Source organism: Choristoneura fumiferana, chromosome 25 (genome assembly GCF_025370935.1).
Source record: "Choristoneura fumiferana chromosome 25, NRCan_CFum_1, whole genome shotgun sequence".
NCBI classification, from domain to species: domain Eukaryota; kingdom Metazoa; phylum Arthropoda; class Insecta; order Lepidoptera; family Tortricidae; genus Choristoneura; species Choristoneura fumiferana.
In genome coordinates, this window is record NC_133496.1 from 5,399,011 (window position 1) to 5,417,373 (window position 18,363).

The 18,363-nt window shown below is 37.7% G+C and overlaps 3 protein-coding genes across 4 annotated transcripts; 1 reads left to right on the forward strand and 2 right to left on the reverse strand.

The window, feature by feature from the left end:
* Positions 1-2,005: 2,005 nt before the first annotated feature.
* On the reverse strand, positions 2,006-3,756 carry Osi20 (DUF1676 domain-containing protein Osi20). Its single transcript, XM_074107121.1, has 3 exons — positions 3,295-3,756; positions 2,831-3,019; positions 2,006-2,420 (listed from the first exon to the last, which is right to left on the reverse strand). Exons 1-3 carry the CDS (start codon positions 3,686-3,688, stop codon positions 2,122-2,124), a joined length of 882 nt encoding a protein of 293 aa, XP_073963222.1. The 5' UTR covers positions 3,689-3,756; the 3' UTR covers positions 2,006-2,121.
* Positions 3,757-11,815: 8,059 nt separating this feature from the next.
* Positions 11,816-13,457, reverse strand: Osi19 (DUF1676 domain-containing protein Osi19). Of its 2 annotated transcripts, none has more exons than XM_074107066.1 (3): positions 13,098-13,457; positions 12,612-13,022; positions 11,816-12,183 (listed from the first exon to the last, which is right to left on the reverse strand). In XM_074107066.1, the coding sequence occupies exons 1-3, from the start codon at positions 13,440-13,442 to the stop codon at positions 12,049-12,051; spliced, it is 891 nt and encodes a 296-aa protein (XP_073963167.1). In that variant the 5' UTR covers positions 13,443-13,457; the 3' UTR covers positions 11,816-12,048. The 2 variants fall into 2 exon arrangements, with proteins under 2 accessions (XP_073963167.1, XP_073963166.1); XM_074107065.1 differs by having other exon boundaries at positions 11,816-12,192.
* A 2,752-nt stretch (positions 13,458-16,209) lies between these two features.
* LOC141442309 (uncharacterized) lies at positions 16,210-17,378 on the forward strand. The gene has a single exon (XM_074107267.1). It carries the CDS (start codon positions 16,538-16,540, stop codon positions 17,345-17,347), a length of 810 nt encoding a protein of 269 aa, XP_073963368.1. The 5' UTR covers positions 16,210-16,537; the 3' UTR covers positions 17,348-17,378.
* The last annotated feature ends 985 nt before the right edge of the window (positions 17,379-18,363 follow it).

Here is an 18,363-nt window from a genome sequence, read left to right on the forward strand (position 1 = left end):
AGAATGAAAGAGAAAACCCGATTTTGTTTCAAATTCCGAACGTCATTAGCAAACTATGCGACATGCGAGCACAGCTTGATGTGATATAACTGAATAACAATATTGTTTTAAAAGTATGTGTTTATAATCATTGATCTAAAAGTTCGTTGTTTCAGCGGGCCATTTAAAACTGCAAAAAAGAGAAACATTGAACAGTTTATTTTTAGTTCGATAATTACGTGGTTTGCTTTAATTTAAACCAAGTATAGGTATTTATATTCCTATTTGGTTTCTTTTTTTATCTGTTTACTTAATCTGATATTGAGAGATTATCTGGTAATGTATGATGTGGGGAAAGGCTACAATAGAGATATTTCTCTCCAGGCAGTATGCGTCCGAGTTGAGAACTTCGACAGCGCGATCTAGGAAGTCGGAGTTTCTAGATTTCCTCTCTAGATAGCGCTGGGAGTACCACAAGTTTAATTGTGTTTCGTGTTTTGATCGATTGTTTTAAACTTTCTTTGTGTATCTGCTCTTTGTTTCTGATATTTCGTCAGTCAATAGATGCCTCCAAGCAACAAAGTCTGTATTGTTTTCCCTGTAATTAGTTAGCTAATGTGATGTGTTCTATGTAAAACGTTTATACACAAACATACAAAATAAATTTTTTGAAGCGTTTTTTTGTTAGGCTATAAGAACCTATAGCATTTTTCTACGAACCTTAGATCAATGAATAACCCTTCTATTTGACCCTCTTTTTAGAATGTAAACCTCCAATTTGTATTTTTCCACTTTTCCATATTGTGTAATCCATAGATTGGTGTATCCAATGTTTTCACTAATAAAATGAAGCTATTCGAATCAAATGATAAAAATAAGTAACTACGTGAATTGAATTTGCAGGCTTTTTATTTCTATCCTTAGACGACATTTTATGTAGGTATTTATTTTACTATGGATTTTTTAACAATAGAAATGAGGCAAACAAAACAATCTTGACCTGTATTTTCATTGATAAACACGTTTTAAAAATCATTACTGCTGTTAGCGGATAAACACCATAATATAACATCTGTTTAAGAACCATTGCCAATAAACTACAAACCCACTACAGAAAATCGCATCTAAATCGGTCAAACCGTTCTGCAGATGAATGGGAACATTTGTTTACGCACAAACAAACAACCTCTCTGCCTAAGTGCCTAAGCTAAACGCATGCTTCTCAGTTCCGTCAAAAAAATCATGAAGATATTTACCTCATTTTCATTGTTAAAAACCGAAGTATAAGTAAGTACTTACTGTATAGATCTAACCTCAATCCCGTACCTCTCGGTGATACTTACAAGTTGATCCACCTTCTTGCTCGTGTACAATATAATACATAGAATGACTCTTTATTGTACACCACAGCAGTAAGCGATATAGAAAACAGGTACATAGACCGAAGCTAGATGTGACCTGTAGTGATATGACCTAATAGCCTCAAGTAGAGGATCGTATGGATTCGACCCCAGGCACCTGTCGCTCGCACCTTTTCAGAATGTGTGTACGAATTATTCGAAATTACGAAGAACTTTATGATGAAGGAAAACTTGAGGAAACTTGCACACACCTGCGAAGAAATTTAATTTGGTGTGTGAAGTTCGTAATCCACACTGGGCCTGCCTCAAACAACAGATGACTATATTTAATACTAGCTTTTGCCCGCGGCTTCGCTCGCGCAGTATTAGTATGTACCTAGTAGTAGTACATTATTTCGGGATAAAAAGTAACCTATATCTTAATCCAGGGTATATATTACCCGTGTGCCAAATGTCATGCAAATCCGTTCCGTAGTTTGAACATCCATCCATACAAATTTTCGCGTTTATAAGAATTAACGCGTTAGTAAGATTTTTTTTAATTTATCTAATCTCCCTTTTTTAAAAAAATAACAGGAATAGGAACGGGAAGGAACGTAACGTAAAAATTGAAAATAAATAAATAATTTAACTTGAGAACAGGTTACCCAGACAACATTACAAAATTAAAACATCAGTTCTTTATTGTGTTCAATAAATAATTTAAATATCGATAAATTAGTTCTTAAACTCTAGCCGTTCGTTCGTGCGCTTATGTACAACATGATGCTTTAGAGGTAGCTCAGTAGGTGGGTGATGATGACGATGATGAAACCGAGGAGACCGAAGCCACGCTGGAGTAGCTCGGAGACTGGTTCGAGCTCGACGAGGAGCTGGAGTCACCAGGGTAGTATGAACTATACGCAAGCTGCGAGGGGTCCCACACGCGGGAGTAGGGTCCAGAACCTGATGGCTCCCATTGGGGGGCGTAAGAGTCCTGAGGGGCGGCGGGGGTCGACACGGGGGTTCCGTACTGCGAGGCTGGGGGGCCGTACTGGGGTGCTGGCGGCGCATCCGTTGGTGCCATCATCATGGGCATAGCTGATGACAGAAAAAGGGTTTGAAACGTGGACTGGTCTTCCTTACTAAACTAAATCGAGTGTGTGTTTGAGCTTTAGGAGTAGATTCGAGTAGGCAATATGTTTTTTTTATTTTTATTGAGGTAGTCTAGTGTGACCTAATGGCCTCTCAAGCAAAGGGTCGAATCAATCACAGTTTTTCGAAATTTATGTGTGAAATTACATTTGAAATTTAGCATGAGCTTTACAGTAATCGAAAACATTGTGAGACAGTGCACACATCTGCGAAGTGCTATGTGGAAATTTCCAATACAAACTATCTGGATTTGGATGCACTCTTGCTTGGGACATGGCTTCCCAGGTTTCAACCTGGAGAGAGATCTTTTTCTATTTCTCCCTACATATTGACCATCTAGTCCTAGTGTTACACACCTCCTTTCTTCATAATCAGGTTGTAGATCAAGAAACCAAGTACGAGCGTGATGGCAAGTTTGCTGAGGATCAGAGCCTTAACCGCCTTAATGCCGATGATGGCCACGAGGATTGGCATCAGAGCCTTCATCTTAAGTTTGAGTAGCAGTAGGACAGGCAGAAGCAGCTTCTTCTTCAGGATCCCTCGTGCTGTAAAGAAGTAGGTCATTAGGATAAATGGTTTATTAAAGACTAAGGCTTTTCTACCAGACTGATTGGAGATTTTTACAGTTCCAGAATTTAACAATTGTTTTTTTTTATTTGTGCGTATAAGTACTACAATTGCAATCAGAAAAACTTGCCAGGAAATATTTTTGAGCGTCTTCGAAAAAAAAGGACGAGGTTATCAGTTTGTTTGAATTTTTTTTTCTTACTGCAACTGTTTGTATTTTAAAAAGTTAAATAGGTATCAATGAACTCCTTACCTTCACCATTTTCAGTCTCCTCAGGGAACTCAACGTCAAAACCCCTGTCAGCTCGGTACGACACCTCAGCATTCTGGAAGATGAACTCAGGTAACCTGAACCTGAACTCATTGGCATTCAGAATCCTCCCCACGCGGTCGAAGATCACTTTGTCAATATTCGTCTCGTCGAAAGACCGGGAAGACTCCTTGGTCACGCCAAGCTGCGTGTCTAAATAGGAGAGCACCTTCACTTTGAGACAGGAAGACGGTTCGCTGGTCTCGAAACAATCACTGATCACACTGTCCAAGAGATCCTCACTTGTCCTCAGCCTCGGGGTCTCAACTTCATTCTCTCCGATGCTGTAACCGCTCACTATCGCCACACAAGCCAAGAAAAGGCAAACACACTTCATTTTCCCGGCTTTCACTGTTTCATTAGACTATTTAATTAGACGTACAGCCCGGTCGGTTAATAGTGCAACAATGATTTAATTTTTCGATGGGCTTGGTTTTTATACGGTATCCTTAGGGCGGCAAGGCACGCGTGCCGTGCGCGTGCGACGCATCACAAGCGCTCTTGGCGAAGCATTTAAGAAAGTCCTGGTGGTGAGAGTGAGTGCGATTTGGTTGGGTATGACTATTAAATATTGTTTATTGGTATGGTGGTAACAGGACCACGAAAACGGTCAAACGATGGAATTGGATAAATTGAGTATTTTTACGAAGCTTAATTTAATTTCCACTGTATGTTACTGTGTGTGTAAGAGTCATTGTATTGTATTGTATGTTAAGGGCTAATCTTGCGAGTTGTAATTCAGCCAATTTTTCATTATAGGATCGGATTGACAATAACTCAATCGAATAATTCATAAAAATATCGAATTTAAACTTCTACATAGTGTTCTTTTTTCAACAGTCAATTACTATTTCGACTTATCGAGTTTGACCAGGGAACCCTCGATATTGTATAACAGCGAGTACCGGTACTAAAAAGTACAGTCAGCAAAAAGCTAAACATTAAAAATACGGGTATTGTAAATTTTAGCAAGATTAATTTGCTTAGCCTTCGTTATGAGAGATATCTTATTAAATGATTTATTGAATAAGATCGCGGGTGAGCAAATTAATTGTTTTAGTTCATACATATCTTTTTCACAGAGTTATCGTGTCATAATTTTTGGACGATTATTGTCAAATTGACCACAACTTTTAAAATTAAAGTCCATCGTCAGTTTTATTAACACAAAGAAGTGCTAGTACTTAAAGAATAATTCATGTTAATCTAGGCATACCTTACGTTTGAACGTGTAACATAAAACACCAGCTGAAGGCGAGAAGTCCTTGTTATGCGCGGGAGTGCGGCTCTCGCCATTCATGCGCTCATACCGATCGATCATTACGATTTTGCGAGCACCTAATCTTAACGGTATAAGGTTGATGTTAACTTTACGAGTTGCAGTCTAAGAATTTTTGTGTATTTTACAGTCTTAATCATTTTGGTGGAAACACGGCCTAAGTCGTCCTAGTATACACTACAAGTATGGTAGAGTCACTTGTAATCTTCCCTGTTACACTGTTGGCTGTTGTTAACGGTTTTCTGTATCGCTTACTCTTTGTGGTGTAGGTACGATAAAGCGTCATTGTATCGTACTGTATTGTAACATCACTTTATAAAGAGCTGTCATTGAACGTTGCACAGGGTTTATCCTAAATTGCCTCAAACATACACCTCCCAATCGATGATGGATTGAAAATCAGCATTGTTTGCGTGCGTGCCTCCGCTGCCTTAGCCTTCGATGTTAGGTATTTTTTTATAATAGCCCAATTATATATATGTTCTCACATAGTATTTCTCTTTTCAGATCTAATTGAATTGAGTAAATAAAACAATAACCATTTTACTCTTAGCTATATTTTATATTGTTTGACAAATAAATTTTTAAATTTCATTAAAATAATTAATAATTTTATGTTTATACTTTTTTATACTTATGCAAAGTAATGTTATGCTAATTAAATTTATGCCAACTTATCGTTATGCTAATCCACATTACGCGCATTTACATTATGCGTATTCAGTTATGCAAATTAATGTTATGCGAATTAATAATTATGCGAAATAACGGTATGCCAATTTCAATTAGGATAATTAATTAATGCGAATTAATATAGACCCCCATAGCACACGCTTAGCACAAACCATTTACCATTACCGTGCTTAGTTAATAATACGTTTACTGCAGATTTTTTTTAATCTTTAACAATGTATGTTTTATTCTAAATGTGTTATTACAGATTTTTTCTGTTCTGTTCTTGCTTTCGTCGATCTTCTTTTCGTTTCAATGCCAAATCTTTAGCTCTTATTTTTATTTCATGCAATTTGTAAACTATCAACATACTCGTAGCCCTTTGATAATTATAAAATTGATCAAACTCACTCCGCTTTACATAATGTTGTTTCTTAAAAATACCTAGGTGTTATTCAATGTTGTCACAAATAAATTACGTAATCATTAAGTGAAACTTGCTTTGCTCTTATTCAACAAAAAGCTCGTGTTCTATCTACTTACCCAATCTCCATTATGCAATATGGGGTGGCGGACATTTTGTATGCACCACGCGCCGCCATTTGCATTTACCGCCATGTCCGGATTGTGAAATTGTTGTTTCTCTTCCGTTTGCTGGTAAGTGCCGTGTCACACTTTACAGGGCGCGCTAACAGTTGATTAGTGCTTAATTAAAGGCACTTGGTTTAGTGTTAGGTCGTTTAAGTTTATTTGGAATAGCATTAAGAAAGAGCAAGAGTTTTACCGAAGCAATTGACATGCCTACCATGTTGGCATGGAATGAATACTCGACGATATCGTTATACTCCTAGCTTTGAAGACAAGCAAATAAGTTAGTGTTAATTACTGGCATGGGAAATTGTTATTAGAAATTAATCACGCTTCATGTTTTCACTGACACCATTTATAGATTTCTTTACATGTTTTCAGGAACATTGTTATTTTCCTTAATTTAATTACAGCCTGCTTAATCGACACATATGCAGAAAAAAGATGTTCGTTTTTTTTTTGAAAATGAGTGTTTTAAAATTTCAGAATATTTCAGCAAATGCTTTAGTTGCTTCGAATCAAGACTTATTCTTGTAAAGGTTAGTCAAAATTATTGAAACAATGATGACCTCTTTGACGCAGTTTAATTTGAGCATCGATCAATCTATAGAGAACCACATTTAACTTTTCGATATCCCGTCTGCTGAACTACTCCGGATTAACTTTAAAAGACATCTAAATATGTTACTAACATTGTAATATTTAGTTAAAAATAATCCGTTTTATTATTACGCAAATTAATCTTTCACCATAAGACACGTAACAAAAATTTTCATGAAACCATTACACAAAATAGAGTCCCTTGTACGTAGCCATACCCCTTATTACATCTCCTTGCTAGTTGTTGTTTACTTTCAGCATTTCAAGTTAAATAACACTATTTATAACCCCGATCATGTCCGTCGTGGTCATACCGAGTCGCTCTAGCGGTCGAGACTGTTGTTCATTACAAATTGTGTATTTAACCTCTTTATACACTATACTTCTTTATTAATGACTTTGTGAATAATTTTGGTTGATAACAAAGCTTTGATTTGTAGTAGCCTAGCTGATTTACTGTCGCCAATTATTGCTTAAAGTTAATAGTATTGTACAATGAATTTTGAGGTGCGTACTTCCTTGTTTGTCCAAGAGCTGCGGTTTCTTAAGTCAATTATTTCCTGACCAGTGTATAGAGTTTCTTAATTAAGCGACGGCTGACCTGCTTTTAAGCTTTTTCATCACACTTGCTCGTAAACAGTGTCGTAACATGCAGACTACCTTGGTTGCGACCTTAATGTGCTTGTCATGAAACCCGTGGTCGGTAAATGAGTCATTGTGCGTACAAATTTTCTTGTCATGAAGCCCAATGTCGGTAAATGAGTAAAAGCCCGTACTGATCGTGCTGCGCGCGCTGCTGCAGGACCACACGCACATGCGGCTCAGGCACATGCTGAGGTAGGGGGAGGGCGACGTTGCCAAGAGCGCAACCTAAGGTATCGCCAATATTTGGAAGAATTATATTTTTTCTTTTAGAAATATTAAATTTTACTCGCAAATGTGATGAAAAACATTGTATGTCGCACGGGCGGTACTAGAATTACGAACATCGACTCATTAAAGCCCTCAGTCTTCGACTTCGGGCTTCAAATGGACTCTCCTTCGTAATTCCTTATTTACCGCCCTTAAGACACAATGTACTATTTTCTACTTGATACTGGCGGCTGGTTTCTCAAATATCACCATAAAAATGAGTTTTTGTGCCCTTGCCAGTACATTTTGGAGGTGTAGCATACAGGCGTCTAGAGCGGTCGCTCCGATCATTTTTCCACTTGTGTCGACTTTGAATATACAGGTCATTCAAAACTATATAACAACCAAAAAAAATACAACAAAACAGTATTATGGTCACCATGAATATAGCAATTTTTTTTTACTTTAATTACATCCGTTTTCTACTAATTGTGCTTTAGCCATTCCACTTCCGTTCCATCTACATTTATTTTTGTCTACATCTAATTACTTCGACCCCCAAAAACCTAACTCTATTAAATAAACCAGCCCAAACCCTTACTGGAACAAACCAAAAAACAAAACTATTTATTAATCAATGCCAAGCTGTCCGCTAAGCCATAATGCATGCTGATTCATTGAGATTCTGACGGCGCCAGGATAGCATTCCTACCCTCCTGACCCACAAGAGACCATATCGTACGCTTATGGAAGGAAAGCGAGCCATAAACATCGACAGCTACGAACAACCCAGATATAAACGACCCGAATTAAAAGTAACTATAAATTATCACATTAAATATCAATTGACAGGATAAATAGGGCCACTAGTCCTTAAGCGACCGTTTTTAGTTCCGTAGTCAAAATGGCGAAAACGGAACTCTCTGTCTATTTGGAACAGTCTGTCTGTCAGGTCTGTCCAAGGCTTATCCCAAATATCCAGTACCTACTAGAAAGATGTATTCTGGCCATCACGCCGACGTAGTAGCAGAGCAAAAATGAAAAAAAAAAATAGCGTTGTTGAATAATGTAAAATCTGTGTACCGTCACCAGCACCAATATTTAACATCAAAGCGTACATAAGTAAATATCTGATACTACTCTATTTGGCTCTACCAGGCTTGGTAGGACGCGTTAGATATTTTGGCTCGCTTCGCTGTAGCAGGTATCAATGGAGTTGACTATACCTAATTACTAGTTGGATAAACAGGTATTTCACAGTGAAAAGTGCTCAAAGAAACTCTACCTAATGTAAGATCAGCAGCACATCTTCACGAATAAAGTGATACAAAGATCTAAACATGAGTATTATTTTATATTACCAAGCCAATTATTACTCCCGGTACGAATATTTTCGTACTAATGAAAATTGTGTACAATAAAATAATTCAGTTGCATAAGCAATTTAATAGAGTAAATTGATAATACAAACTGAAATATAGATGCACCCAGAATCTGGGAATGGGGATTCCCAGTGATGGTCTTATTTTTTTGGTTTTTCTGTGCATCTATATTTCAGTTTGTATTATAAATGTAGGTTTTACGGGATGACCCTAAAAGTAAAAATTTGGAATTGAAATAAAAAATACAAAAAGATTTCAAAAAACCAATCTTAATAGAGTAAACTGTATAACTGTGGAACAAGCTAGAAACTCAAACAAACCTTTACTATCCCATCCCTCTAATAGTTTTAAAAGTTTTTAAGTCTTTGTTTTTTACCTCAGCACGTCTTAACCGCTGAACCGATTTAGATGAAATTTGGTATTCAGATATTGAGTTCCGGGGCCTTCCACATAGGATAGTTTTATCTCGAAAATTGCATATATACTCGTAGTTCCCGCGGGATAGCGATAAACGAATTCTACGCAGACAGAGTCGCCGGAAACAGGCTGGCTTGTGTGTTCTAAAACTTGTCTAAAAACTCGGCTTTTGGCGATAACATCACTTATGATTATGGTAATATTAGCATCTATTCCGAAATTATAGAACTATAATTTCCCTTACGTTTTACCTAGATTACGTTTTTATAAGTTCTACCTTTTTTAAATTAAAGCGCGTAGAGTCAACCTCTACTTACAAAGATAGAGCCACCTTAAAACTAGAATGTAAATTCGCTAAATTCCATTTCGGAAAATCCCTACTTAGTGCACCTCACGACATATAAAAAATATACGTCTGTCAAATCTCCAGTCTCAGGTTTGAGTGGTTGAGATAGAGCATGAAGAGCGTACGTGCATAGCATACGGCAAGCTTAAATTTTAACGTGAGTCCAGGTTAACCGCATGCATTGACTATATCACTAGAGCTAGAGAATTGACATTTTGTTGACATATTTCTTGAGGGTCATAGAGGTGCACTAAGAAGGGATGTTCCTAAATTTCTAGGGTATATCAGAATGAAAATGATTTAAACTTTAGTTTAAAGGATCTATCTCCGTGTTAATAATTGATATTTTAAAGTTGTGAATTATTAAACACAAATTCACATTTCTAAACGTGACAGTAATAATATACCTACATACGATAATTTAAAAAATCTTCCTAATTCATTTGTTTGTACCTGCTGTCATTTTGTCATGGAGTCATAAGTACTCGTAACTTAGTTAATTACCTACCTAATAGTATTTATTATGATATACCTAATTTGTAATTTATGAGCAGCTATCTCTCGCAGTCTCAAAGAATTAGCATATTAGCTATCCAACAAGAAAACGCTGTCATTCTTTTGGGTTGGTATAATGCCACGGGGGTCATTTCTAGATTTAATTTAGTGTTTAACCCTTTTCTTGCCAGTTAGAACAAATGTACTGAAACCAAGCCTCGTTGGATTCTTGTAGCTAACAAAAATAACTTTAAAAAATACAAGAAGATGATCTAAAATTATGTATCTTGTAATAAGATACAATACCAAAATTAAAAAGGGTAGAACTAGTTTTTCAGGGTAGTGCCGACGTAACCCTATTACTGAGACTCTACTGTATGTCTGTCTGCCTGTCTGTCTGTCCGTGTGTCGCAGGGCTCTTTCCTTGAGTCGTAATATTTAGACACTTGAAATTTTCACAGATTATGTATTACTGTGGCCGCTATAACAACAAATACCTGAAGCAGCACTTGCACTGTTGTGTTTCGGCGTGGAGAGTAAGACAGCCGGTGAAATTACTGGCACTTGAGGTATCCCATCTTAGGCCTCTAGGTTGGCAACGCATCTGCAATACCCCTGGTGTTGCAGGTGTTTATGGGCGTTGGTGATCTCTTACCATCAGGAGACCCCCTTGCTCGTTTGCCATCCAGTCGAATAAAAAAATAATACTAAAAACACAATAAAATAAATATTTAAGGGGGCTCCCGTACAACAAACGTGATGGTTTTGATGTTTTTTGCTTGATATTAATAATGGCAACAGGTAACGCTTGAAATATACACAGAATAAGAATCAGTTGTATACATATATTCACTTCCAAAATAAATAAATTTAATTAAAATAAAATAAATATTTTAGGGGGCTCCCATACGACAAACCTGACTTTTTCGCCGTTTTTTGCTAATGTCTAATGTTGTATAGAAAATGGTACAGAACCCTTCGTGCGCGAGTCCGACTCGCACTTGACCGGTTTTTTTCTTTTTTATTGATTTTTATGTTATTTTTGTGCTATTTAATCAAGCAATATTTGTAATTAAATTGATGCAATCGTCTTGACACTCTTAGAATATAAATACAGTAGTTAGTTAGCATTTAGATCGAATGCCAATGCCGAAAGGAAAGTTAAGGATGTAAGTAGTTGACCAGAAAGTCAATGCGTTAGAAAGTTAATTTATATCTATTGAGTGTCAAGGAAACTGACTTTATTAAGGACACGTACGTACAAAGTTGAGACTCAGCTGTACTTTCTTCTTCGCTAGAGGCACAATTTTTATCTATCTAAGGACCTAAAGGTGAAAACAAAAACTAAGTTAAGTGTTAATTACTGGTGTTAAGGGTCTTCATGGCAGCGGTGATAGCTTGCCACTAGGTGACCCACTTGCCTGTTTTCTTTTTTAGTTGTATAATAAAAATATATCTACTCTAACACCATTAGTTAATTTTAGGCTGTTGTAGTATACCTTTTACTTCAGTTTCCTTTTTGTCATAAACCGGTTCTCTTTATCTCATTTAATTTTTGTGTATTTGTTTTTAGTGTTGTATGTAAACTTTACCTGGTTATGTAGTAAAAAGTAGTCCAGAATCGGCTAGGATGTTATCTACGTTATATTTATATATGCGGAGCGTAATCATTTATAATTTAAAGGATTTGAAGGTGTTGTAGATTTATTTAAGGGAAAAGTAGATTATTTTGTTAAGGGCTGATTAATAAAAATTAATAGCATTAAATATACAATACTTTATTTGTATATTTTAAAGTTAGTAGGTAAATGATTCAAAAAATAAAATGCAACATATTTGTCAACGATTTATTTAAAATATAAAACACTCACTCAGCACATTCACGCTCCTGTCACACAATAAATAAATTGCACTACATAGTATTTACACACGCAGTTTCATCGGAAACTATTATTTGGTCTAGTCCGTTCGGCCAATTCTAAAATCGAACGGTGGCCATTTTGAACGGTTTTTTTTCGGGAAGTCTTGGGTCGTTTTTCGTACAGTCCGAGTTCGAGTAGACAGGTTTAGTGGTAAGCGTTGTAAGCGAGTTCTTGGGCGATTTCTTGTGGTTCAGCGTCCCTCCGGTGGCGGGTGGCGGCATAGGCGGCGTCCCATGGCCCGTGGGTGGCGATCTGGGGATGCGTGTTGTCCGCAGCAATCTGTGTAAACTACAATTTTAGGCTCAAGGGTAAGTGAGGAAATGTTAGACAAAAAGTGCGCTTGTGAAACAGTGCGTGGTTGGTTTAGAAGGAACAGTGCGTGCAAAACCAAATAATAAACAATGAGACTTCATTGGCATTCAGAGACGGTTTTTAAAAAAGTGGTTTTTTAGTTGGATTCGTTGTTGTAGACGATGAAAAAATGCATTAATAGTGATGACTGCACAACGCTGCATCGTTTCGAGATATCAAATATTCAAAATACAGGGACATACTAGTGAAAGTGCTACAGGATAAGTGCTGTGTATTTCTTAAAATCTATGAGGGTATTTTAATTTAAATATAATACTGGCTGACAACTTATTTTAGAGGAAATAAATCTCGCTTTAACACTACAAAACAATGTAAAGAATGTGTTATTAACTCACCTTTTTGCAGAGCTGGAAGATGGCTAGAGCGACGGACACCACGAAAGAGAAGAAAGACAGCTGCAGGGCGTTCCAGGCCTTCAAACCGAGGACACCGATGGCCAGAGGGATCAGGGTCATAGCCTTGAGAAGCACGAACACCAGGATCGGGACGATAATCTTCTTCAGTTTAGCCTTACGCGCTTCGCCAACGGAGCGAGCACCTTCCTTGTTGAACTTGATGTTCAGGCTCATCTCATCTTGGTCCAGGTTCCTGGGGCTCACAGTGATCTTGGTGTCAGCGATGGGCAGTTGGAAGGTCACGTCGTGGGACTGGATGAAGTTTTCAATGTTGTCGAAGAAGTCCCCATTGGCACGACCAGTCACGTCGTTGCCGGCTCCGTTTTTAGTCACCTCGACGGTCTCAGAGATCTAAAAAGAGAAATAGTTAGAAAAAAATCTTACACCATTAAATAATAAAAGCTGCTTGGGGTTAATCAAAATTACCTGGAAGACATCCTTCTTGAAGATGGTGTCTAATAGAGACATGACCTTGAACTTGATGCATGCGGTTGGGTCGGAACCTTCAGCGCAGCCAGATCTCATGTCTTCCACGAGACCGTCCATGGGAGTTCCCTTCCAGAAGCCCTCCTTGGCAGGCTGGGCCATTGCACCTCCAAAAAGCGCAAAAGCCACAAGGAACATTGCTCTGTGAGACACCATACTGATCCTCTGTGCTCCTGGTGTTGACGGGGCGAAAGCAAGTGAGTGTGTGGTGATTTCGTCAAGGACCCTCCGCTTTTTATACAGCCATTTCAAATTCAGCACGTTGTTTGTAGTTCCGGTACGCATTGTCTTTCATTCAGCGAGCCAAACGATGCCTTACGATCTTTTGGAGGGGAAAGGATCTAAGTGTAAGGGAAAGCTATTTGATATGAATCCTCCTCGAACGGCACGATCCAAAAGGGCGCATGTGTAACCGCAGGTATTCGCTGATCGGATGTTTTGTTATAGGCAGTTGTGAGCGCCTTTTCTGTTGTTTGTGACACCGTACCCTGATTTGGAGAAGTAGTGATCCAGTTAGTGTGTCCCTTTTCCACAAGTGGTTAATTCTGTTGGTGTGAGCGAGAGGAGGCAGTGTGAAGTTGCCAAGTGTTTGATATGGAAGAGCAGGCATGCGTGCTCGCCGTTTGCATACGTAATTGTGTCCGATGACTATCATTGAACTTGTCACCGAGGAGATAATATCTCTGAACAACCGATTTATTAGCCTAAATGCTCTGCACTGCAGAAATGTGAGGTCACTGGAGTAGAGTTACGTGCGTTTGTTTTGATACGAAAAGAAAGAAAATAACATGAAGGCCAGAAAAAGAATGAGGTTCTATTATTACTTACATATTTGTATAAGCCAGTATAAGCTCAATAAGTTGAGTAGATAGATCTCGTGAGTTTTTTTATATGGTCGAAATACGTAGGTATGATATTTTTAAAATTTTCAACCCATGACTCCGTTATTTTGGAAAATGTACGGAAAATTAGTCGAAAAAGAAACCATATGTATACGTATGTAATTGCTCACAAAGTTTCACGAGATTCGGTTGAGAAATGCGGCCTGTGGAGTAGAACGGCCAGACAAACAATTTTTTTTTCCCAAACTAAAACGGAGACGCTTCGCACTCGCTTGGTTAGTTAAATGTCAATTCGTTTCCAACACTTTTGATCCTGAGCTCAGTAGTAAAGAAACTTATTATCTTAGCCTAGTTAAAGTACCTATTCCCAATACTTCCTGAGAATTCTCTGATGAAGCAGTTGCCTTGGCAAAATGCCTGTGCCATTATAGAGTCACCATCAGGAACAACACTATAAAAGATGTAATAAATCTTCAAACAACTGTATTGCCTTGAGAAGAGGAACTGTTTTAGTCTGTGTAGAAATGTTTGGGGCTGATTCGACTTCAAGTATTTTTATATCACGATCAGTAGTTCTTTTAGGACCAGTACAGATAGACTGCATTCAAACTGCAACGTATCCGAAACTGTCGCCTGCCCATAGGTACATCTTTTGTTGCAGTTCGATTGCAGTCGGCACAACTGCACTCTGACTGCAATTGAAATGTATGGGCAGTCGGCAGGTGGTAGTTACGTTGCAGTTGGAATGCAGCCCGTCTGTACTGGCCCTTAGTATGTAGGTATAGGTAAGGATCAACAGCTATTTAAATAGCTTCTATGTCTATGTAAGATTAAAGACTGACTCCCTCTTTCACCATCCATCGATTAAATTTATCTGACGGATAAATGCGATGCCTTCTCTGTTTATTTACGGCAGCACATTTATCCGTCAAATAAAATTAGTCAATGGGTGGTGAAACAGCCTCTTAGCCTTTCAATAACCTATACTGATATGAACATTCCTAAGGACCGTCGTCCACTGGTATTTAAGACTACGAGTAGATAATCAACAAGCTAGGTGCATAAATTTTCAACAAGCGCGCAAGGTTTTAACAATATTTTAGTATTAGAATAGTTTTCATTCATCAAATATCTCTGGACTGTAGGCGGTTTGAGGAATTATAATTTTTATACCTGCAAATATTTCTTTGTAACGAAATAGATACATGTACGTCGCGGTAACGGTGCCTATCCTCTTTTATATACGCGGGTAGAATAACAATAGATGACCATTTTCGTTCGGATCCGCCGTCGGAGAAAGTGATACCTATTTCACTTTACCAATTAATTAATTACAATAACATACCCATAAATCTAGTGTTTTTACTTTATACAATACTGGTTCTTGCCCACAATTTTGGTTGCAAAGAATTCGTTAATCGCATGTCTGCAAGAACTAGATATACAATTTTTCGGGATAAAAAATATTCTTTGTATTTATGTTCTTCTCAAGGTATTAAACTATCTCTGCAAAAAAAAACATTTCGGTCGGTGGAGTACTGCTTGAAAAGGTAACAAAAAAATAAAAAGACATAATCTCACTCATATTTTTGTATTAAGTTTGAATTAGGATTAGTAAGCGTAGTTATTGCCTCCAACTTCGTCCGTGTCCCTGGGATAAAAAGGAGCCATAGATGCAGACGTAAAAATAACAAATAAAACCGTAAAAATCGTAAATTTCAATGTAAATAAATGATATTATTGTTATTGTTAAAAAATAAGCACATTAAAAAAGTCTCGGGATACTTATGTACATTATCAGGGATAAAGATATCAATAGGTAACTTTTGATGAGTGTACGTGATCATTTGAAAACAAGATTTTATCAACTGACTGTAACCACTGAAAATAGGAGTCTATGGTGCTTATTTTTGAAACTTTGAATAAGTTCATATTTTTACACTTGACTGTACAAGGTAAATAGAGAGTAATTAATGTACTCGTAGATACGAATACTTTTACTGCAACCAGGACACAACAGAGATCATTATATTCATTATGCTACATGCAAGTTTCTCTCCGAGATAACTTGAGATGCATAAACCTATAGTGTAAATTCCGCAACGACAAGATAGCAAAAAAATACCAATTTAACTTTGCAAACATAATCCAACGATCGTCTCATATCTGCCGAGTACACATATTGCGTCAGTCCGTTAATACCACTAGAGCTCACTAAACATTACATCACGCCTTCAAATAAAACGGTTCACCTAAAATTAATCATATGAAATTAAATTAACGGCGTCATTGTCAACCAATGCAGACTGCAAGTCCACACCGGCTACTCAACTTAATAACTAATTCATTGCCACGCCGAGGAAGCGCTGCCTTACCAAAACTATGGAGCGGCCCACACTTGGCGCTCAGAGGCCAGGCATTCGATATTTCATATCATTACTTAGTTCTCGCATCGTCCCCGCCCTGAGTGGACAGTCAGTGCAACGAATCAACCTATACCGTGACCTATATCCAAACCAAACCATATAAGAAACGGTCATGTCTAAACTGACCGTTACAAATATTAAACGGCCAGTTATAACCAAAAAAGACATGCCAAATGAAGTGAAGCAAGAAGAAATTCAGAAGACACATTACGACAAACAAAAAGAGAAGCAAACTGAACTGATGCAGAAGGCGAATAAGAAAACAGCTGAATATCAATCAAGTAAGCCGAGTTCGGGAGTGTTTACAGAAGTTACAACTGCTGGTGCCTTTACCTCTAGGAATGTATCAGTTAAAGAAGCAGTTAAGAGTGATTCAAGAGCATCATCGCCCAGAAATGGAAACGGATCAAACGGTGCTAAATCTCTTTTAGGATTTCCATCTTCAGCTAATGATTTAGCTCTCGCCGCTAAATCTGACCTTGAAGCCGATGTAAACATTTCAAAAGCAACAAAGGAAAAAGTCATCGAGAAGCTATTTACTTTAGTTTCAATGGTGCAGCATGTTTTCGAGTCAAAAGTAAGAATTATGGCAGAGCTAGATAAGTTTAAAGACACACATTTGAAAAATGAGATCAGAAGGGAAAAAGAACATTCAGAACAACTGTACAAATTGAATATGAATTTTCAAAATGAAGTTGTACAGGCGATACAGCGGTTGAAAAGTGAAATTGATATTTCTAGGAATGTTTCACAGAATGTAGAAGAGAAAATCAGTAATGTTGCTTCAAATGAAGGTTCGTCATCAGTTGATTTTAATATAGCAGGGGAACAAGTTAAAGATAAAGTTAGTGATGACGTTATAGAAGATCAATGTGAGTCAGAAGTCAAGAGTGATGATGCGCAGTCGAGTGTAAATATGTAACCTATAAAATAAACTTACGAATAAAAAGCTTGCTGTGAGAGTGTTTTTATTTATGAATCCTTGAGTTTTTTGTAGTAGGTACCGCATTCATAGATACGGGCGAGGCAGTTCTTACCTATTACCAATAAAATTTTAATTGACGTCTTTGAGAGCAACAGTAAAAGCCTCGTTGTGAAACCTTGTTGTGTTGTTTTTGATAATAATATTCTGTGTTTTGACAAAACAAGTACGAATAATACAAGGTTATTTCGACAGAGTTAAAAATGTTTAAATGTTTTGAAATGTTTGGAATGGAATTCGCTCCCGTCGTCTGTATATCCAGATAAATACAACCTAGGGCTCTTCTAGGCTAAAGTGAATAGACTGTTACTGAACCAGTGAGATACACCTTTGGCCTCATCTGCACTTTGTTAAGTGGAGATTTGTTAAGTGCAGGAGGATTTTTATTTATTTTTTTACATAAAACTGACCGCGATTGAATAGATAGGATTCACTTGAAATAAAAAGTAATAATAAGTATCTAATATGATTATTGTTGTTTATTACAGTACCTGGGCGACCGAGCTTTACAGGAGCTAAAACTTGAAAGCACATATTTTCCCAGAGACAACTTAAACCCAAAACCCGTTGTACTGCTCTTGACTGTACCTAACTTAACAATATATTATATCCTAATAAGACACTTAGGCCGCTCGCCCACGGCGACTTTTTGTAGCGATGCAGTAGCGATGCTGTCGCGCGTTCGCATAGATGCGAACGCTAGCTGTGTACCCTCGCCCACATAACCACGATTTAGTCGCGATGCAAACGCGCTACTGTCGCACTTCACCCTCTCTCCCTTCACACCCTCCCTCCGTTCTGTCCACGATGTCCGAAACCGTCGCGCGTTTGCATCGGTACAGTCGCGATGCTGTAGCGCGTTTGTAGAGCGTTGGCATCGCTTCTGTAGCGCATTGCCAATGCGACTAACGCGCGTTAGTAGCGATGCTGTCGAGCTTTTACAAAACGCGCGACAG